This window comes from Amphiura filiformis, chromosome 19 (assembly GCF_039555335.1).
Source record: "Amphiura filiformis chromosome 19, Afil_fr2py, whole genome shotgun sequence".
NCBI classification, from domain to species: Eukaryota; Metazoa; Echinodermata; class Ophiuroidea; order Amphilepidida; family Amphiuridae; genus Amphiura; species Amphiura filiformis.
In genome coordinates this window covers 21100762-21124404 of record NC_092646.1, presented here as the reverse complement: position 1 = coordinate 21124404, position 23643 = coordinate 21100762, and the positions used below count along the sequence as shown (strand labels likewise).

At 37.1% G+C, this 23643-nt stretch overlaps 1 protein-coding gene across 1 annotated transcript; it reads left to right on the top strand.

The window, feature by feature from the left end:
• LOC140141036 (katanin p60 ATPase-containing subunit A1-like) lies at window positions 1-22847 on the top strand. Its single transcript, XM_072162816.1, has 11 exons — window positions 1-61; window positions 8147-8321; window positions 9520-9707; window positions 10493-10694; window positions 12249-12373; window positions 12822-12927; window positions 14542-14700; window positions 15439-15565; window positions 19081-19215; window positions 20042-20168; window positions 20978-22847. The coding sequence occupies exons 2-11, from the start codon at window positions 8160-8162 to the stop codon at window positions 21174-21176; spliced, it is 1530 nt and encodes a 509-aa protein (XP_072018917.1). The 5' UTR covers window positions 1-61; window positions 8147-8159; the 3' UTR covers window positions 21177-22847.
• The last annotated feature ends 796 nt before the right edge of the window (window positions 22848-23643 follow it).

Genomic DNA, 23643 nt, shown 5'->3' with positions numbered 1-23643 from the left:
TTTATCGACTATCGGTTCAAGATCGCAACGGATTTTCGGCTCGGGAAGTGAAGAAAAAAAGGTAAAATGAACCTTTTCCTTTCTCGATTGAGATAAATGTTACATTGTAAACTTTAACGTGTTGTATGCAAGTCATATTATGCGGTGATTATTATAGCTATTTCTTTTGCAGGAGCAACAGAGCAATAAACGGTTGGCTGTCGGGTGTCATGCATGCATGACTGTTGAATTCAACAGGCTTATAATTAAAGTGAATTCAAATTTGCCATCAAACTGCATCATTTTATGTATCAAATTAAAGCCCTTGAGTAAAGAAAGCCAAAACTGAAAACCGTTTTGTCATAGCGCTTTCCATAGCAAAATTGGTCGTGTGCCATGAATTGGGGGCCAAATGCGTTCCACACTAAAAAATTGAGCACATGAGCAATTGACATGTTTTTGTACTAATTCATAAACTGTTCATCAAAATCCTATAAAATTATATATCACTGTAAAGCTTAGAGTACCAGGAATACACACATACAAACAATTGGTCAATATACAGGGTGCCACAAATGTCACTCACTTATTATTTATATAGGGTGGAAAAGTTGAATTTTGGTTCAAAAAGTATACTATTTTGTTTCTCTCTTATTTACTAACATAAACACCTGTTCTGCTAAAACCTTTTTAGATGTGCTAATGACATTGTAGGCTTTCAAAAAAAGCAAACTTGTAATGATGAGTTATGTTGCCTGTACCTGAGATACTACCCTGAGTAAAGATAGTCACTTGTGCTGAGCATGAAATTGGCCACTTATCGCTCACTGTTCAAAATGTGACATCTACACCAATTACAGTCCCCGAAACTGTCTACTTTTTAGCCGACCTCAATTCAAACATTTAGTGATAGTTAAAATGCGATCCCCAACCCTTTGGTTACCTTTTGACTAATTTTTCAAATCTCACGCTGAGTCTCCCGTGTCTGAAATTCCCGGTACAAACATCGAAAATGTCGCAATTCTCAGTTCCGTGATGATACTATATCCGCATCGCTGACATGAATATGCATATCTCTGACCCTGTAAGGTCAAAAAGCGTGGCGTTGATTTCAACCAATCCGATCCACCGTTTAATAAGCAGCTTGATACTGACGCTCATATCTGAGGTGACCAGGAGGCAGGAGCTACCATTTTGGTAAACTGAACTCGACTCGTATGCGTTCTTTTGGTTCACATAAATCGAACAAAATTTTCAATAACGGGTAATAGTATGATTTCAATTTTTTTAATGAAGTTACTTGTAGTTTTGAGGAATGACAAAGTTGTTTTTGGAAACTTAGATGTTTGTTTCAACTGATGATGTAGGATCGCAAGGTGAGTGAATTCGTGAAGAGATTTGCTTGTTTGAGTGATAGTAGGATACGGGGTGTAGGCTAGTCCTCTGTGTTTGACCGGCTCCGACGTCTCAATTCACGACGTCTCAATTCGTACCTGCTTACCAGACAGCAATACTGCGTATTGCTGTATGGAACCAGATATACTGAGATACAGGGTGTTCAAAAGTTGAACATAATTTTTATGATTTTTATTACATTTTCAATCAAAACTTTTTTCCTCCATGCCCCACACAAATACCAGTGGCATATTTGAATTCCTCATCAAATTTCCATCCAAAAAATGTTGACTTTTACAGCAGTGGGGTAGTTCCTTCAAGATATATATGACCTTCAGAACATTTCAGACGGGATTTCGGAGCATAAATGAATACTTAACACAGTAACATATAGGAAAAGCCTAGAACCCATGACACAGAATGCAGCACACTTGCAACAAATTAACTTAGCTTGGAGTAAAACTGGTCACATTTCAAACTAGACATAAATACCAAAACAATGGTACATTATCCATCTCAATACCTTGCTGGGTTATGAAGTTACAGCAAAAAATATATTTGTGAGGTGCTAAAAATCAACATTCTATTCCCTATACTTAGTTTAATACATGCTTCAACCGTAGCGTAGGATCCTCAACCGTAGGATCCTCCATAGGGTGGTTCTTATTTTACAAAAGTCTGAAATTCCATGCTCCTACCCCTTAGAATGGTTCAGTTGGATGAAAAACTTATTCTGTAAAATTTTCAGGAAGATCGGACAATATTTACCGGTAGCCCAAGAGCCTCCAATATGGTGACCCCTGTCGTGATTATTGGTCATCGGACATTTTTTAGCAATTTTAGGGGAGTATATTTTCAAAATAGAGTGTCTCTTGATATTCAATCTTTCTAAATGCATTAACAGTAACTAGCTAGTTTAACATGTATCAAAGGGTGCCTTGTATTTACTTCCATTGTTGTTTTAAACTCAACCAGATATGGCACTTCGTGCTGCGAATACTCCTAAATACCGGTCCTCGGCCATTTTCAAGCATTTGTAAGGGGTCTAATATAAAAAAATAGAGTGTCTCTTGATACTCAATCTTTGTAATTGCATTAACAGTAACTAGTTTAACATGTGTATAACAAAAGATGTCTTGTATTCACTTCCATTGATTTTTTAAACTCAACTAAATATGGTAGTTTGTGCAGTGAGTACTCCTAAATCCCGGTCAACAGCCATTTTCGAGCAACTTTTATAAGGGGTTTATTTTCAAAATAGATTGTCTCTTGATACTGAATCTTTGTAATTGCATTAACACCAACTACTTTAACATATAACAAACTTGCATTGTTGTTTTAAATGCAACCAAATAGCAGTTATGTGCCGTGAGAACCTAAATACGGACTGGTCGTCAGCCATTTTCAAGGGGGTCTATTTTCCCAACAAGGTGTCTCTTGATACTCAATCTTTGTAATTATTGTATTAACAGTAACTAGTTAAACATATCTATAACAAAGGCTGTCTTGTATTTACTTCCAATGTTGTTTTAAACTCAACCAGATATGGCAACTTGTGCCGTGAGTACTCCTAATGGTTGCCAGCCATTTTTAAGCAATTTATGGGGGATTTTCCCAATAGAGTATCCTATCCATTGATACTCAATCTTTGCAGTTGCATTAAAAGCAACTGAACTAGTATAACAAAAACTGTTCTGTATTCCCATTCATTGTTCTCACCCAAATAACATAGTCTGTGCAGACTGGGAAATGGGAATAGTTAATTTCATAATTTGCTGCAATTTATAAAAAGGATGTTGACTTTCTCATGGCTGTCAGGAAACTGGTGTTGATGCTCAGATACAACTTGCAAAAGGAACTGCAACTGGCATGGTCTTCATCGTCATCGTGTTGAACTCCTGCACCAGTGCCACTCCATACTCTGCATTAACGTTTATCACCTTAATGTTTTTAATGATTTCCACCCCCTCAAGAAAGTCATCACCATGATCACGGCTGGTCCAAGTTTCTGGATCATGATCCATAAAGTCAGCTGATAATACCGTACCCAACTTCTCCAAGAGTCTTCTGTGTGACAAAGTCTTCCAGTCGACTATCTGAAATTAACCATGCAGCAACTTTGATGCGCTTGAGCGTTTCATTCTCACCCTCCCCATTTTGCATTGATTTTACCATTTCACATTTTGTGGCCACTTGAGCGATGGGATCGAAGAACCAAGGCTGCTCTAGAAAGATACCACAGGTGGAGACTTAATTTTACTTGGCAGATGTTGCCTATAGAGACATTTGCAGGCTGTCTTGTTGCTGTTAATGCCAATTACAAAGAGATTGAAGAATTAAGAGATCCACTCTATTTTGGAAATAGACCCCCTAAAATAGAATTGTTCGAAAATGGCTGACGACCATGTAATCACAGCATGCACAAATTACCACATCTGGTTGAGAATAAAACAACAATGAAAGTGAATACAGGACATCTTTTGTTATATACATGTTAAGTTATTTGCTGTTAATGCAATTACAAAGATTGAGTATCAAGAGGCACTCTATTTTGAAAATAGACCCCCCTTATAGTTGCTTGAAAATGGCTGACAACCGGCCATATAATTCTCACAGCACAAACTACCATATATCTGGTTGAGAATAAAACAACAATGGAAGTGAAAACAAGACATCTTTTGCTATCTAGATATGTTTACTGTTTGCTGTTAATGCAATTACAAAGATTCAGTATCAAGAGACACTCTATTTTGAAAATAAACCCCTTATAAAAGTTGCTCGAAAATGGCTGTTGACTGGTATTTAGGAGTACTCACGGCACAAACTACCATTATTTAGTTGAGTTTAAAAAATCAATGGAAGTGAATACAAGACATCTTTTGTTATACACATGTTAAACTAGTTACTGTTAATGCAATTACAAAGATTGAGTATCAAGAGACACTCTTATTTTTTATATTAGACCCCTTATAAATGATTGAAAATGGCCGAGGACCGGTATTTAGGAGTATTCGCAGCACAAAGTGCCATATCTGGTTGAGTTTAAAACAACAATGGAAGTAAATACAAGGCACCTTTTGTTATATACATGTTAAACTAGTTACTGTTAATGCATTTAGAAAGATTGAATATCAAGAGACACTCTATTTTGAAAATATACTCCCCTAAAATTGCTCAAAAATGTCCGATGACCAATAATCACGACAGGGGTCACCATATTGGAGGCTCTTGGGCTACCAGTAAATATTGTCCGATCTTCCTGAAAATTTTACAGAATAAGTTTTTCATCCAACTGAACCATTCTAAGGGGTAGGAGCATGGAATTTCAGACTTTTGTAAAATAAGAACCACCCTAATCCTCCACCCCTGACTTCGCATCGTTTGAATTGCAATATCTCAAGAAGTAAATACAGTGTGAAGTTCTTTCTTTCCACAAATTGAGCTAGATAAATAAGCAACAAAATGAGACCAAAATTAGTTCAGTACCCCTCTCCATTCTTGAGATCTGGGACAAAACGTCCCAAATAATATGAAAAAATGTAACGCCTCCACCTTTTCCTATACCCCAATTCATGACGCACGACCAATTACATAAATAAATACATCTTGTCAAAGTCTAAGATTAAGTGTGACTTTCAATTCATCAAAAATATTCAGGCTCAGGCTATTCAGTCATGATTCATTCATCTTAAACTATAAATCATGAAATAGGCGAATGTTGTACAGAGTTTCAAATCCGACGCGAACACGCGAACCGGTTCGCGTGAAGGTTCTCGCCGGGTTGCAACTGGGCGAACCAAAATTGGTTCGCGCACAAGCTTGAAGTCTAAGATGATCACATTTTGTGTTATTTTTACCTTTTTTTACTGCAACGGAAATGTGATTTAATAATCTCATTAATCCATGAATATAATTCTGAAATGTTGGGGAAAAAAGGCAAAGTTTTCATCATTTTAGCTGTCGATTACTTTATATTGTACGATCACGAACAGGGCGTGAAAGTTTCGTCCTGGCCTGTGTTTACAACCCACCATCCCATAATAATAGATATGACCTCGCTAGTAATAAAAGCGTCTATGTCATTGGCTAAATCACTTTCATCTCACGTATTTCCACCAATCACGGCAACTCTTTCTTACCAAAGAGTCGGGTCATATGAGTAATTAATAATTAATCGTAAATGGCATCGTCAATTTAAAGCTTATTATATAAATTACACGCATGTGCTCACCTTAATAACATCATTAAAAAATATAATTCTGAAATGTTTGGGGGAAAAGGCAAAGATTTCATCATTTTAGCTGTCAATTTATTGTACGATCACGAACAGAAAGCACAGTGAGCATGAAATCCATGGACCATGTAATTTTAGTGTTTACAACCGATCACCCCCATAATAATAGCCGTGACCTCGCTAGTAATGAAAGTGTCTCCTTCATTGGTTTGTATCACTTTCACCTTGCCTATTTTCACCAATCACGGCACCTCTTTCTTACGAAAGTGTCTGGTAAACATGAATAATTAATCGTAACATGATTAATTAATCATCAAATGACGTCGTCATTTATTAACACACATGCTCACCCTTTACCTGGTGTACAAAATAATACGTGGAATAAATTTAATTTAATTTAATTTGCATTTCATTTGAAAAGATATGGTTTAAAATTGCGAATCATATAACAGTACATACAAAAGCTATTTTAAGCAATTTTCAGCGAACATTTAAGGAAATTTGTAATAAATTTAGGTATGAATAGATGTAAATAGATATCGAGTGAAATAAGGGGTATTGAGGTATGGTATATTTTCATGTTTTGACATCTCTTCATCGCGTAGCTAGCAGTAGCAGATTGGGTCATCCGCGGCCTCAAATTCTCCAAAATTAGAACTCATACGGGTCCCGGGGGTCACTCCCATTGTGGCCTGTACACCATCCGCGATAATCAACTTTTAAAAAGCACCCTAAACAAGGATTTAACCCTTGGCTAAAACGACACCCTAAACAGGGATTTCATTCCTAACATCAAATTTCATACCCTAAATTTCATTTCCGCGTATTTAGAAATTCCAATTTTGCTACCCTTTTTTCCAATTTTTCATGTTTTTGACACCCTAAACGCGATACGCTGCACAGATCGTGCCTACCCACCTAAAAACGACCCTTTTACGCGTTTTCATTATCGCGGATGATGTACAAGACACAATGTGAGTGATCCCCCCGGGATATGGGTGTAAAACCTTTTAAACTGCACTATATTTAATACATGAATGTTAAATGTTGAGGTCTCATTAATGCATGATAGTCACAGCGATAGTCGAAGTTTAATAAGCTTAAAGAAAGTTGCTGAGCTTGCTGTGTAGTAAACTAGTGTATACCATGTCTGAATCATCTGAGTCATCATCTGCCCCTAATGACTTCACTTTTTTGCATGGTTTTTAAAAAGTTTTAAAATTAGATTTATTTCATGTCTGGTGAGTAGTTTATTTTTGAATGATTCTCAATTGTTTTGTTGTCCAAATCAATACTAAAAATTACTTTCAGGATTCAAAGTTGAAACAGCTGCTTTTAACAAAAAAACCTTAAAGATAATCAACTTGGTTTTGTTATTAATAATGTTATAGTAAGTTGCATACAAATTCCCACCTATTTATAAGGTATTATGATTTTACCGGGTTTTTTTTCTCAATATTTTGCGAGAATCGAAAGCCTGGTTCTGATGAGAACCAAAGGTTCTCGCAAAAGCCATTTGCGAGAACCTAAACTGGTTCCCGCAATTGATTGCGAATTTGAACCCCTGTTGTATGTGACTGACTATGAGGGTGAGTCAAAGGCTCTGTCAGTTTCGATCCAAATGTCGCCAAATTCATAGACCTGGAGATTGAGGAATATACCGAGACGGTTCTGCAAAAATTTGGCTGAAAACGGTCAAGAATTGGCCTCAATCAGTAAAAAAGTGATTTTTTCGGGCAAATATATAGCGGTTGTTTGTTTACCGCCGCGCCTATGCCAACCAACGCGTCCACATGTCTAGCATAAACTGCGCCGTCGTTAGCGTCAGCGTACACGACATGCGCCACTTGCGCATAGCCAACTTGCGTACAGGTTTATGGTATACGGGGCAGGGATGGGATAACGGGATCAGGCCTGCGAAAACTATAAAAAAAAGCAAGAGTACACGAGAAAGTTAGGAAGGAAGCAAAAATAATAAAGAAAGAAAGAGAGAAATAAAAGAAAAATAGAAAGAAAAAAGATCGTCCCGTTTTAGTAATCGCTCACGTTTACTCAACTAGCGGAGGCCCGCACGTAGCGCGGGCATTATTCCGCTAGTCAATTAAATTCAATTTGAGATGATTACAAAATGAGATCCATTTTCCAAAATGAGATACTTTTGAATAGCAGTGTCAGTGCATTATCATCTGGCTGATGAAAAGAGCAGACCTTAGCTCTTGAAACGTCGCATACAGTAAGTGTTTCAATTGGACTTGTATAAGAAATGCTGAATTAATCAGGCTATTTGCTGACAATTCCATCTTTGACCTTTATGAGATCCACAACCAAGAGGATCATCACATTCTCCAAGAAGACCTACAGGTACTTGCTGATTGGGCTACAAATTGGCAGATGGACTTAAATGTCAAGCAGTACAGTGTGCGGTTCTTTCTACATGTACATCACGCAAAAGAAAACCCAGCTATTTCCAATACTCCATCCAAGTTATTTCCAATACTCCATGCACTTATTCTCCCAAACTTTGTTGTAACTTTACAGATACCCTGTAACCATGAATGTAGAGGAGATTGGTGAGAATACCAAGATGGCACGAGAGTATGCCCTACTTGGAAACTACGAGACCTCTATGGTGTACTACCAGGGTGTGATCCAACAGATACAGAAAATGGTGACGTCTATCAGGGAGCCTGACCGCAAGCATCGTTGGCAAAAGGTAGGAGGGTTAGGTCTGAGTGGAGCTTGAATTGGTTTTGAAAAGGCACTTTATTGTGGGGACAGTACCAGGTTCGGAAATTGTTTCTCACAGTGTGCAAAATTCCAGTTGAAGTCCATACACCTCATATGGAAGACATAACCTTAATCTCCCACATAGGGCAAGTGAATTTCAAATGGAGTCCACCCATTCATTTAAAAAACACTCCCTGTGTGAAAGATTAAGGTCATGTCTTCCATAGGGATGTATGGATTTCAACTGAAATAACTAGTGCAATTTTGCTGGAATTGTGTGATTCTTACATATAATTTACTCTGTGTAGATTTAAAAAAGTACTAGAATCAACTTGGTTCAATTTTACACAAATCATTTCAGGATAATTTATTCGAGAATTGATAAACGGATTAAAGCCAAAAAGCTTTTGAACACATCCCAGGAACTGCACAAATTTCCTTTGGACTATAAGGTGACAAAGTCAACTTCTGATAGACAGAAACATATCCAACTTCTAAAGCAGATGAAAGGATAGCACCAATATCACTTTCACAACTATTCAGGTGTTCCATTTGAAATCCATATAGAAGACCTGATCTTAATCTCCCACACAGGTTGTATGTAGATTTCAAATGGAGTTGCCCAGTCAGGTGACTCCATTTTAAATTCACACTCCCTGTGTAGAAAACTAAGGTCATGTCTTCAATTGGGTGTCAACTGGAATAGCCAATTTTTTTGGTCAACTTGGAATGAGGACAAAAACATGTATAAATTAATATACGGTGAAAGTGGAAATATTTGCGGCCATATATTTTTGTGCTTTTTACATTCAAAGTGTAGCAAGCAACCACCACGAAAATAACAAGGGAATATATTCCTTTTGTACATAGCCTGATGATCAAGAGGATGAATTTTCACCTGCGCTACATGTACTTGGCCTGCCAATATCAGAATTTCACGCCACTCAATCTCGCACTCTGATTGGGTAAAGTAAGATCGCATACCTTCTGTATTGATACGCAAGTTTCTTTTGTGAAACTAGCTTTGGTCAGATTAATGGATTGGAACAAATCTGAAATTGCTGATTTGCTTATTGAGTTCCGAAACTGGAACAAGAATTGCTTTTAAAAAGAATCTCATTCTGCAATGTTACATACATTGTACACATACTTTGATTAGATGTACAAACTGTCTTTGTTCACAGATAAGACAAGAGCTATCTCAAGAATATGACCATGTCAAGGACATCAACGCAACACTGAGCAGTTTCAAATCAGATCCAGTCCATGATCACGGTGGAATTCAAGCATATCGTCAACCTGCTGCGCAGCCAAAGCATGAACCTGAGAGAGATCCTGATGTGTGGCCTCCACCGACACCTGTAGAACATCGGTAAGTGTGTCCAGGGCTTCAACTATTATAGTCCGTCCAATATAAGGTTGAACATGACCTATACCAAAATGTGTGGATCATACACATATTGGGCAAAGGTCATGGTAGAATATCATTTAGAGTAAAGTGGCAAGTTCTCTGTGTCTTGTAAAAATGGAAAAATGAAGGAAAAAAATGAGAATGTGAGGTCAAAATAATGAAAATGAAGTCTGTCTTCAAAGATATCAACCTTAAAACAACTAAAAATATAATGCAAGTAACTTCTTTTTACCCCAATTTTTAGCGGTGCGCACCTAGCACAAGGGCATTCCATCCTTTCTAATGAAATCACAGAATTAAGTATTTAAAACTACCTACGGAAAATTGCGGAATTCAGTGTTTTAAATCGCGGAAAACTTGCCACTTTAATTTAGAGAAAGATGAACATGTCAGGTAGACACTTGATATAGGGTTTTCTTAAAGGAAGTGTCTGGCAATCACAACATTAAGCCTTATATGTTGGAAAAATAATCAATTGAGCACGAATCACATGGTTTTATTTAAAACAAACTCATATTAACCATAAAAACGAATAAAATTAGCAATCTCTCAACACGCGATATTCAAAATTCACACGCCGAAATGTTCTAGAGCAATGACGTCATGGTTATTTGTGCTCATTTGTCGTCAGACTTCATTGAATTATTGGGACATCATTGCTTTAGACAATTTCGGCGCGGGAATTTTGAATATTGCGTGGTCGAAATTCTATTTTAATTATTGACGATTGACGTTTTACTACTCAGACCATCTCCTCAGTACCAGAGAGGCGGCGCACGTAAAGAACCACCTCGTCGCTCTGAACCTAGTAAGCCATCTCAACGTATCGCGGGTCGCGATCGTGGAGGACGTGGCGGTCCATCGCAAGCGGGACGAGGGGATCCCCGAGGTCGAGCAGCAGGTGGTAGCAGGGATAGAGGCGATAAGAAAGGCGGTAAAGGGGATAAGGTTAGTATCAGTACATGTCGTCGTTGGGCAGGAAAAACCGTCTAGATGTGTCATTGGCCCTGAACATGTTTAAAGCAAAACCTCAAATTTAACCTGTTGGCAGTTTTGTTTTAAACATGTTCATGGGCTAAAAGCACATAGGAGGTTTTTCCTGCCAAACGATGATATTTTAGAGTTTTCATCGTTTGAATTTCAAATTTCCAGACAAGCTACAAATTTTCTCCTCGAGAAAGGGGAGAGGTGTCAAAAAATATATCAAATAGTGCATATGTTGTATTGATAATTTATTTGTTCAAACTCCATAATGTTATAACTTTTGTCGATGGATGGCTTTCATCAAAAGCACTCTATATGCTTGTAGACAAGGTTTTACGGTAATGCATTACTTGTTAAAGTGCATTACTTGTTAAGGTAATGCACAAATAGTTAACAAGTAATGTACTCTTTGTTATCTGAACATTGAAATTGACCGGATCCTTCTTATTCCCTGTGATTTTAATCACAGTTGGCCTTGCAGAAATGAAATATCACTAGTAAGGGATGATTTGTGGTATGAGATCACAGTAGCGTAGGCAGGGGGCAGAGTGCCCCCTGACAAAAAATGAAAGAAAAAAGTACCCCTCTGACAAAAAAAAAGGGCAAAGGAAAAGGAAAACCAAAATTCACCCCGATCATGGGCCAAAATGTTGCAAAATACCAAAATTTTGCAGGATACACGCGGCACATTAATTGTCACAATGAAAGCCCTTTCCATCCAGATCATGGGCGAAAATAGTGTAAAATGTTAATTGACATCATCCTAGTAAAACCTTTCTTTGTATATGTATGTATGTAATGCAACTACAATTTTTTATTTTGCCCCCCCCCCCCTCTTTTACCAAGAAAGCTGGCTACGCCCCTCTGAGATCAGCAGGAATTGTTAGGCTTTTACCATAATGCCAAGAAGTAGAGAGTGGCATGACCTGTATGGTCTATATTTTTGTGTGGTAAAGAAAATAATTAATAATTTGTGATGTTTCTGGCGATATGTCACCAGACAATTCTCAAAATTAAAATATATTGATAATAATCTGCGATGTTATAAGGCCGACCGATTACGAGCTTTAGAATCAAACTATAGTGATCAATGTAAATAAAATAGGAGATATGTGACATGATCAAGGGGAATGAGTCGCATGTCGACCCTGGTCGAAAATGAGTTTTAAATATGTTTCTAAAGAGGACATTTAGAGATTTCCGAAACTTGAAAACCCCATGTTGATACGTCTTTTCTTTGCAAAGTTATGTCAATTGTTTAAAATCTAAAACTAGAATTTTAACTCTTTCTTTGCCCATATCTCAAAATCAATATTAGCTACATCCGACTAATTTCCCTTGATCGTGTCACATATACCCTTTGACCATACTAGAGTTGACTACTCAAAGTTGGGTGGGCTTACATTTTGATTAAGATAGTGCTACGATATATTTTGCTCTTACTGGACTTTAATCACTCTCTCTTCTTCCATCTTTTTGATGACATTTTTTTTCTTTTCAAAATTTTTATTTTCGCAGGACAAGAAGAGTTCACCTACAGGGGAAGAAGGGGATGAAAAGAAGTTCGATCCAGCTGGTTATGATAAAGATTTGGTAGAGAATTTGGAGCGAGATATCGTGCAGAGAAATCCTGATGTTCATTGGTAAGACAATCAATCAATCAGTCAATCAATCAATCAATCAATCAATCAATCAATCAATCAATCAATCAATCAATCAATCAATCAATCAATCAATCAATGAAAAGAAATTTGATCCAGCTGGTTATGATAAAGATTTGGTAGAGAATTTGGAGCGAGATATTGTGCAGAGAAATCCTGATGTTCATTGGTAAGACAATCAATCAATCAATCAATCAATCAATCAATCAATGAAAGTCCGATTAATTTTTCCTCAAATTTTGCATAATTTCCATGTAGATTTAAATCTGGAATGTAATGCAAGTGGGGTCGGTGCTGCTCTTCTTTCTAAATTCATTTATAAAATGACCAGACTAAGGTGTCAATCCACTAGCGCCACAGTAACCTCAATTTGTGAGTATCTAAACCACAAAGTATTATTTTTTTCTTATTAAATTTTGTTCATCCTCAGGGGTGATATAGCTGGTTTAACAGAGGCCAAGCGGCTCTTAGAAGAAGCTGTGGTCTTACCTTTATGGATGCCGGACTACTTTAAGGGTATCCGTAGACCATGGAAGGTAAGGAATAGTTTGAGCTATTTATGCTAAACTAGGTTTGTAGCAGAAAAATGTGAAAAAAAAAAATCTTTTTGTATTGCATTTTTTAGTCACTTTTATCTGGTAACTAGAATGAAAGAAATGCACATAAATAATTAAAAGATATGTGCTTGATCTTCTAAGATGAATTCTATTTTAACCATAGGGCTCACACCTAATTACTGGTCCGCAGCTTTCCCCAGCATGGCTGGGGAATCCTTCATTCAATGGGAGCATAAGCATTATTCCTGCAGTAACCTGCAGCTTGCTTAGCTGGGGAAGACTGCACACTGATAAATAGGTACGGGCCCTTAAAAATGCGATGTAACTCTCTTATATCCTCACACACCTCAATCAAACATAAGAAGTTTATAAAACTCTGACCCAATTGTATTTGATGAAATATTTCAAATCATTATACCATGATATGCAAATAATCTCTATCAGGACTTGATTTAACCATTTTGTTATTTGGGAATAATACTAGAATAATAAGTATTATGTTGTAGAAATATTGGCAAGCCTGGACAAAACTATAAATTTGATTCCGGTCACCCGACCTTGTCCTTCTCAAATCTACTGACCGCAAATATTTTTTGAGTACTGGAACATAAATATTTGAATGATTCCCCGGCTCCCCCCAGCAACCCCAAAATAGTCCCCGGACTCAAATTTTTGAAGCTTCTGTAAAACGTAAAAACTTGGTGTAGGAAAATGGTTCTGGTTCCATAAATATATGGCATATTTGATTATAATGTGACTGGAATTTAAAAGGGCATTTCGTGATCCACAGCCTCATCCCCCCACTTTTCTCAAAAAAAGTTGAGATTTATATATCACTGGAAACCTATGGCTACATAATGTTTATATACAAAAAATTTCTTGCAGATTATTTCGTTTAGCAAAGATATCGTGAAATTTGAATTTCGTTCTGGTGCACCAGAACGAAATTACAACACATTGTCTATGGAGCAGTGTAATACACATAATCATGCATAACTCGCAAACGCATAAAATCGGAAACAACTGAAATTTTGGGAATAAGCTTTTTCGTGGATATCTACTGAAAAATGTCATAAAAAGAGGATGCTAGGATCACGAAATACTCCTTTAAAACATTTTTGACAGGCAGGTGAACCCAGCCAGCATCCACTACTCAAAATATTGGACCTGCCTGTCATCTATCACATGGTAGTGGATAGTAAAAACAAAAATTCCTATTGTTTATTCTCTAAACAATGTCAACAAAATGTCCTACCTTGGTAGCCAGAAGTTCAATTTTCATGACATTGATGCATGACACTCTAACTTGAATAGTTTTGATATTCACATATTAGTATAAAAAGTGGAAGCTAACTTAAATGACAACTGAGAAACTGAGATGGGCTATTCCAGTTTAAATCCACACACCCCCCTATGGCAGACATGACCTTAATCTTCCACACATGGATTGTGAATTTCAAATGGGACTACCTGAATAGGTGACTCCATTTGAAATCTATACCCCCTGTGTGGGAGATTAAGGTCATGTATGGATTGCAAATGGAATAGCCCAATATGAAAGTCATAATGGGGATGTACCATTGTTCTCGGCAGGGGGTGTTGATGGTGGGTCCACCAGGGACAGGTAAAACATTACTGGCCAAAGCGGTGGCCACCGAATGTGGTACTACATTCTTCAATGTGTCCTCATCATCACTAACCTCAAAGTGGCGGGGAGAGTCGGAAAAACTCATGCGACTTCTCTTTGAAATGGTATGTAATTGTGCCACTTGGTGGCGCTTTTCTCTTTTTCTTTCATAAACTTCCCATCTGATATCGTAGGGCGTCCTGATGGTCGGTCCCCCAGGAACCGGTAAGACCATGCTTGCAAAAGCGGTGGCTTGTGAGTGCGGGACTACTTTCTTTAATGTGAGCTCATCTTCCTGACATCCAAATACCATGGAGAGTCTGAGAAATTGGTGCGGCTATTGTTTGAGATGGTAAGAAAAAAATGTGTGCTGTGCTTTTTTTACCTAGACAAATCTGCATAACATGGTGATGCACCAATCCATCCTAGATCTGAATTGGCCGACCACTGATCAGTTTGCTTTCGTATAACGATCTCTATCATTATTGTGCCAAAAGTAGCACGTCCTACACTCATTGATAAATTAATTAGGGCGCTCTCTAATGATGTTTCAGTGATCCGTGACATTCTCCCTATAACTTCAAAACAATATTATTTAATCCTAAAATCGTATTCCTACCACTTGATATTTGTATCATCCTTGCTATTTTTAGTCTTAGATTAATTCTTCCTTTTCTTTTCATTAAAAAAAACTCATTAATTTACCTTTTTCTTTATTTGCCTGTGGAAAATAAAATGCCATTTTGTGATTTTTTTCATAGTACACAGCATGGTTAGTTTTTACCCCTTCCCCCTCATACGTACACTTTAAAATATTGGACGACCCCTAACAATTGTGTGATACCTTGCTCCCACCCATGCAGGCACGGTTCTATGCACCTAGTACAATCTTCATAGACGAGATCGATTCCATCTGTAGTAAAAGAGGAAGCAGCTCAGAGCACGAAGCCAGCAGACGTGTCAAGTCTGAACTATTGGTCCAAATGGATGGTAAGGAATACTTACAAATCACAATTTCCTTTTTTAACATTGATTTGTTCGGTAGAACCAAAATTAAACTTCTACGCTACACAAATTTGGTACACTCGCCGGAGCGCTTTCACCGGGTCAACCGGCGTCTTCAGTGGATGTTATTGCTCTGAAGATTTGGTGTTGCTATTGATGTTGTTGAGACACCTTCGATGACGTCACAGATGTAGATGACGTCAAACAAGATGTTGTGGCGCCCCTTTGGTTCTGGGGGGCCAAGAGGTTGTCCCATGGTCGATGTCTAACCCTTTTTTCGGGTAGACAATCCTGGACAACCAAAGGAAGTCTCTTGTGATGCTTATTTCCATTAGGATCCATTTGGGCTCTGGGGCGGTCAATCAGAGCAAAATACTGCCATATTTCTCTGGAAGCTTGAGTGCACTGGCCATCGTTTTCATAGTAGAATCTCATCCCAATTTTCTGTGACAATATATTTTGAGAGGACATACTGCACCCCCCCCTCCTGGTTATGACATTATCAAGCTTCCAACTGCTGCAATTTTGAACCAGTGATGCAGTTTGGTTTGTAAGAATATTTAGTCAATATAGCTGCAATAAACTCCATGATTGAATCCAAGTAATGGGTTATTCCATTTAAAATCCACACTACCCCTGTCGAAGATTTTGGAAATATCTGCCACAGAGGGATTATGTTTTTCAAATGTAATTGATCAGGGTTAATCATTTTGAAACCCATACTCCCCCTGTATTATGGCGTTACCTATATCTTCCACAACTGGAGTGAGAACTTCAAATAGAAGTTACCCAATTGTCTATTCTATTTGAAACTCATACTCCCTCTGTTGAAGACTTTATCTAAATCGTCCACAGGGGTAGTGTGGACAGTGTTCAAAATAAGCACTTATCCTCTTGTCCAAAAATCACTTAACTGGGGACAAGCATATTGAGCTATGTACTTATCCCCTGGACAACCACTATATTTTACCTCCAAAATCATGATTTTATTAAATACTAGCGGGATACACGCGCTTCGCGCGGGTCCCCGCTAGATGAGTAAATGGGAGCGATCACTAAAACAGGAGGAATTACTGAAAAGGTAGAATCATTGAAAGGTAAATTTAATTTTTCTAAACCTGTCCCTTCTTGCATTTCCATTTTCTTTTCAGTTTATTCTGCACGGGCCTAGTTTGTTTCCATTAAAACAAAATGCTATTTAGCTTGTGATTTTCCGTTTCCATGTTATTTATCTATCTAGGCTTAACCACATTCCCATTATTTTCTAAATCTATCCTTTCTTATACGTTTCCCTTTATAGCTTCATTTTTATCAGCTGCTTAGCTTGTGATTTCCGTTTCCTTCAGTTGTTATTTATTTTTCTTATTTTTCGTGATTAGTTTCTAATTTTAACTTCTTTTTTCCCTTAATTTTCCTGATTAGTTTCTTTCTTTCCCTCTTTAGTTTGCTCCCGTTTCATTTAGTTACTGTAATCATAACCTGTATAATAGGCCTACCCGTAGGTCTACCTTTTTTTGTAGTTTCTTTCTTTCCCTCTTTAGTTTGCTCCCGTTTCATTTAGTTACTGTAATCAAAACCTGTATAATAGGCCTACCCGTAGGCCTACCTTTTTTGTCTTCTTCTTTTTTTTCTTTTCATTTAGCTCCTTTCTTTCTCTTCAGTTTCTTTTGCATAGGTCTATTTTGTTCCCATGCTGCTTAGCTCGTGATTTCCGTTTCCATGTTATTCATTTATTGAGCCCCGTTCCCATGCATTATTTTATAAATCTACCATTTCTTACATTTCTCCTTTTAGTTTTGGAATTTTTTCTACATTTTGTTCCCATTTTTCATATTTCCTGCTTAGCTTGTGATTTCCCGTTTGAATTTTATCTATTTAATTTTGTTCTCATTATTTTAGGTTTTTTTACATGAGTTATTTATTTATTTATTTATTTATTTATTTATTTATTTATTTATTTATTTATTTATTTATTTATTTATTTATTCTTTCTTTCTTTCTTTCATTTTTAGCTTCCTTCTTTCCTCTCGTATCCTCACAATTTTTATCATCTTGGCGGGTAATCTCTTAACCGAATCCAGTACCATGCATATTTATTTATTTATTTATTTATTTATTTATTTATTTATTTATTTATTTATTTATTTTTTTTTATTTATTTATTTATTTATTTATTTATTTATTTATTTATTTATTTATTTATTTATTTATTTATTTATTTATTTATTTATTTATTTATTTATTTATTTATTTTTTCTTTCTTTCTTTCTTTCATTTTTAGCTCCTTCTTTCCTCTCGTATCCTCACGATTTTTATCATCTTGGCGGGTAATCTCTTAACCGAATCCAGTACCATGCATATAATCCACAACCCGACCCATCCATAGGCCTACCTTTTCAGTTTTCACCTATTTCTCTGGCACGGAAAGTTGGTCTGTGCATATTATGCACCCGTGACGCAATGCTGGCGTCACATTGCTCAGTACGCCGACGCACTAACGCCAACCCCTGCTGCCAGTTAGTTACGGCACGCGCTACCACTGAGTTTTGACAACAAAAATCCGGGAAAACCCCGGTTTTAACCATATTTTCACTGATTTTGAGGCCAATTCTTGGTCTTAACCGTTTTCAACCAAATAAAGTGCAATGCGTTCCCCGTATATTCCTCAATCATCTCCCGTATGAATGTGGCTGTAAAACTAAACGACGATTCATTATATAGTCCTAGAATAAATAATAAAATTCACGCGACGTAGCCTTAATCTCTTGGCTGCCAACTTCGGTGCAGTGGCGGAAAATGGGGTGCGTAGCTCTGCGAAGGGGCGAAAAGCTCGTAAGATCATTCTTAAAGTACGCGACGTTGTGCATCTAGATAGCCTGAATCATTTCTTGGCCACCTCGCAGTTGGCAGAAAACAGGGCAATGTTGCTCTGCGTATGGTTTTTTAATGGAAATATTATTACGCGGTTCACACTGTCCTTATTACCCACAATGCCACTGCATGCGATTTTGCATAGCAACACGACAGTTTTTTATGTTGTTCTCTTAGTTACCATCAATTTTTGCAATGGCAATATGTACCCGATCAATGTACGAATAAATCAGAGCTGAAAGTGAAATCATCTCTGAGTCTATTCGCGCACAAGATTTAGCGACTTCCTTTTATTTATATAGATAAAACTTGACATTAAATTTTGATTTTTGACTTTAGTATAATGTGATGTCCACTTGTTCAGCATGTCCAGTTCTGAATATTTTTAATTGACCATTTCACTGAGTTACCCAATGGCGGCAGTACTTGAGATCCGCATGATCAGAATGGTGACAGATTTCCCAGAACAAAAGACACATTTTGGGGACAACCAAAGTGTTTTGAGGACAAGAAGAATTTATGCTTTAGTTATCCTCGGGACAAACTCCATATTTTCCTTATTTCGGACACTGAGTATGGATGTTAAATGGAATAGCCCAATGCATCCATTTCTTATTTTATTTTATCAGGTGTAACTGGTGCCACTGGAGGAGAGGATGCCACCAAGACTGTGATGGTATTAGCAGCCACAAACTTCCCCTGGGATATTGATGAGGCACTGAGAAGAAGATTGGAGAAGAGAGTCTACATTCCACTCCCTTGTGGTACGTCTCACCATACTTTGTCAGGGACTGCCTTTTAGGAGAGCGAGAGCAATCGCTCTCTACTGCTCTCTTTGTATAAAAGAGTGATTTTTAACTCGCCTTAGTTGACCCCTGGGAGTTGACCATTCTCTCCTTACATTCAATTGTAAATGCTCTAAACAGCTCTCCTTGAAGGCTGCAGAAGAGCTATTTAATGCTCTCCTTCAAATTCCAAAAGACAGTCCCTGCTTTGTTCACTCTCTTCACGCTGAGTGTTGACTGCAGACAACAAAGTGTCATTTTTATTTAGTTCATAAATTTCAGAATTGTAAATTTTCATGACCATATTTAGAATCAGAATGAAAAATGCATTAAAATGAGTACAAACAAGCCTATTATTGATTCAGTGGTTCGTGAGATAGCTCTTGATATTTTGTGAAAATATCTCAAAACTTTGGACTTTTTATGTTGAAGCCTATGGCTAGCACACAGCATTAAAGGTTACAATAGGGATATAAAGCAAGTGGGATATTCTTTAAAATTTCACGCCAACATGAAACCTCAAACCTGACTCTGGACCTGATTATGGTCAGTAATTTATCAGCAAAATAGAGTCTCTGTCTCCAGTCACAGCTTGATCTAAGCATGTACGATATCGCCTACGATATATTGCGTTATTATTTTCATATCGAAATGGTGCTATTTCGCCATGCTGTAAAACGATGTGTAATATAGCAACTTTTGTATTATTGAACTTACTAAAAAAATGTGAACATTGTGTTCCTCAACTGACTGGAAAAAACCTGAATACCATTAACATAACCAAATATTGACCTATGCATTTCAGCTGAAGGCCGGGAGCAGCTTCTGAAGATCAACCTTCGTGAGGTGCCCATTGATGACTCTACAGATTTAGCAGCTATCGCAGCCAAATTGGAAGGCTATTCTGGGGCTGATATCACCAATGTCTGCAGGTAGGTGGACCCATTTGGCTTCAAATACCATTGCCATTGAGTGGTTTTCTGTACAATATTTGGGAAAGCCTGTCACAGTGCTTAGTACCCTCTGATTATAAGGTGCTGGGTTCAATCCACTTAATGACTGCTCAGTGCCAGAAGTGAGTAAGTGTAATAGCTGCCTTGTGAACATTTGACAATTTATATGCAGTATATAGTACTCATATCTACACATGGCAGCTATTCTTACCCTCTTCTGGCACTGAGCAGTCGATAGGTTGGCTAAAAGTTGGTATGCAACCATGGTCTTAGCTAGAAATTGAAGTTTGCCCATCATTTGACCTAGCAATGATTGATTTTGATGTCACTACGACGGCAAATAACTGTGCACAAGGCTTGCAGTGACAAAGTGGACAAGCAGTCTTATGTGCTGTAATCTATCACAGCTGGGTCAAAGACATTCAAGGTTTGTGGGTTATGATTATGTCCCAAAATAAGTGTCGGAGATTTTTAATTCTAGAGAGCCTCGAAATCCAACAGCTTTGAGGGCCTTCACCCCCTGGACCCCACCAGGGGCCCCTAAGGCGGGCCCTGAACTCCACCTGTTCAAGGCCTTCGGCGCTTGCCTTGCATGCTTCGCATGCACTTAGATTACTTTTTTAGTTATCAAATATTTATTAATGATTTCCATTTTTATGATGACATTAGTGACATCTCTGTGTGTCAGCTTTAATTGCCTCAATATTTGAGTGCAAACACCGCCGCAAACATACTAAATTCAGGTTTCTGGAAGTAATATTATTGTTTTTTGATCTTTTTCTTTGCAGGGATGCATCCATGATGGCCATGCGACGTCGTATCGCAGGTCTACGGCCCGAGGAGATCAGAAAGATTCCCAAGGATGAGCTGAATCAGCCCACAACCATGCTGGACTTTGAGGAAGCAGTCAAGAAGGTGTCTAAGAGTGTTGGCAAAGAAGATTTGGAGAAATATGAAAAATGGATGACTGAATTTGGCTCGGTTTGAATGAACATCGTATTAATTACAGATATAATCACAGGGTCCATTTTAGATATGCTTGATGTTTGACTTCCATGGTAGAATGTTTTGCATTAAGATTCTTGCAGAACGATTTGTGTGAATCGGAGTTGATTCTTGATATTTTCAAAGCCTACAATATCATATTGGTAGATGCTTTGTGAGAATCAATCATGATTCCTGTGGCAAGAATGAAGATTGACACTCACACACAGGGACAAAATTCTAACCCTGACCTTTACAAAAAGGCACATTCAGTGATCCCACCGAAAGTGTAAAAAGAATTAAAATTTGTGCATTGCTTGAAAGTGAAGAATGAGTCATTAAAATTGTCATTAGATATTTTTTAATTAAACAATTTAGCAAAAAAACAAAAAAGCAGTATTGGCAAAGTTGAAGCCCCATTCAAATACACATAGCTAATTCCTCTACTTAAGTAGAGATATTACAGTAAAAATTTTGTCTTTAATACACAGCTATTGGCTTAACCACTAGGCTTTGTTAGCACATATATGCTGCTAACAAACATGCAAAAAACCTGTTTTTCAAAAAATTGTATGATTTTCTGAATGAGCAAAAATCACTGAATAGGCCTTCAATTGGATATATCCACTAGTTCCTTTCTACATGTATGTATGCGATTACTATTAACAAGTATGCAGTCTACCAATCTTTGCAACAGTATTAAGCGAAAATATGAAGAATTCTGCCAAATTGGTGCCGTTGTATGGGCAGCCGTCCATTTCATTAAACTTGTTACCCTTACGAATAGCCAATACGTCTAGTAGTATTGGGTATGCGTACCTTTACAAAGGGTCTCTGTAGTAAATCCCTATTACTTACCAAGGGTACTGTTCGTAAGAAATTTTAGTAGAACACTTTCAAGACTTGCAAAGCTCTGCAAAGTTGAGTGAAATGGACCCCATTAACTTTCCTAAAGTATCATTGGAAAAAATTTGACATCATGTATGAAATATGACACAATACCGCAAAAACTCAATAGTTAGCATACATGCTTACTATTGAGCACTTTTGAAACATGTAAACATGTAGGGCCCCATCCACAAAAGTGTAAAGGGTTTTGAGCAAATCATTGATACACATAGTTATATACAAACAAGTAAACCTGCAAATTTGTGCCTCAACCCCAACAGCTCAGTTGGTAAATTTCATGTTTTCAAAAGCGCTCGATAGTAAGCACATATGCTAACTATCGAGCTTTTACGGTATATCTGATCCACTGAGGCTAATGTTGGTAAGAGGGCGGTTGTCAAGTAGAATTTGACAACAGAAGGTATGTATGGCCCTATATGGCATGCTTCCGGGCATGCTAGATGCTGGTTTTATTACATAAGTAAGTACGTCTCATCCGAAATATCACCAACTTGTACTGCCTGGAAAATTTGTCAACTACATTTACTTTATTAGGGGAGTTAGAACTGGGCATGAAGAGCAAAATCTTCAACATCAAGCTGAATTATATATACTGTTGGTTTCTGACCAATTTTCAAACTACACAAATTTTAAAATTACATAATAAAATGTATTGATGTGAAATTGTATTGTAAACTAATGTAAAAATCTATAATATTAATGTATCAGATTATGTGTGTTGATTGTGCAAAATAAAAATTTCTCTATTGATGTCATGAAATGAAATCAACTTTCATTGTTCATTTTTTTTTTTTTTGTTATTACATCTATTTATTGATGACCCTTGATCTAAAGGAGGTCAAGTCACATTAAGGTTAGCAACTATTTTAAACTGTTGCGAATGGTAGTGAACTTTGGCAAAAATTGCATTGATCATTTCATAGCGAGTGTGTAGAAGAATTCAAATATCACAGATATACTTTTGTAAGTCCTGTGGTTCTTGAGTTATGTTGTAAAGAGGGCTGAAACAACAACACTTTTGTAAAATGTACACAACTCATTAACAACAAAAAATCGAGCAAGTTTTGAAAGTATATGATTTGTAGAATCAACTATTGCAAAATGTTATGCAAGTGTTATTTTTCAATATATTAATTAAGTCAGATAATGAAAATCAATACCTCGTCTACCCTTAAGGAAATTCTGGAAAAAAATGGAAAAAATGTGTTTTTCATTGCTTTTTTTGTGATTACCAAAATACCTGCTCTCTCCAATTTTACAGATTTTCACAAAATGAACACTAATAAGCCTTACATGACCTTTGACCCCAAGTTGTGTACAACTTCTGACCAAATTTGGTGGTCATTGCATGTAATTTATTTAGAGTAGCATTTTTAAAGATTTTCTCAAAATGAACCCTTAATAACTTCTATATGACATTTTACCCCTACCTACTTGTGATATTAATAAGCTTGGTTCAGTGCTTCTTGTGGCCAAGTTTGGTTTTCAAATTCAAATAAATTCAAATTCAAATAAACCACCAATCAAAACAAATATCACACTGTCTTATTTCACCAATTTT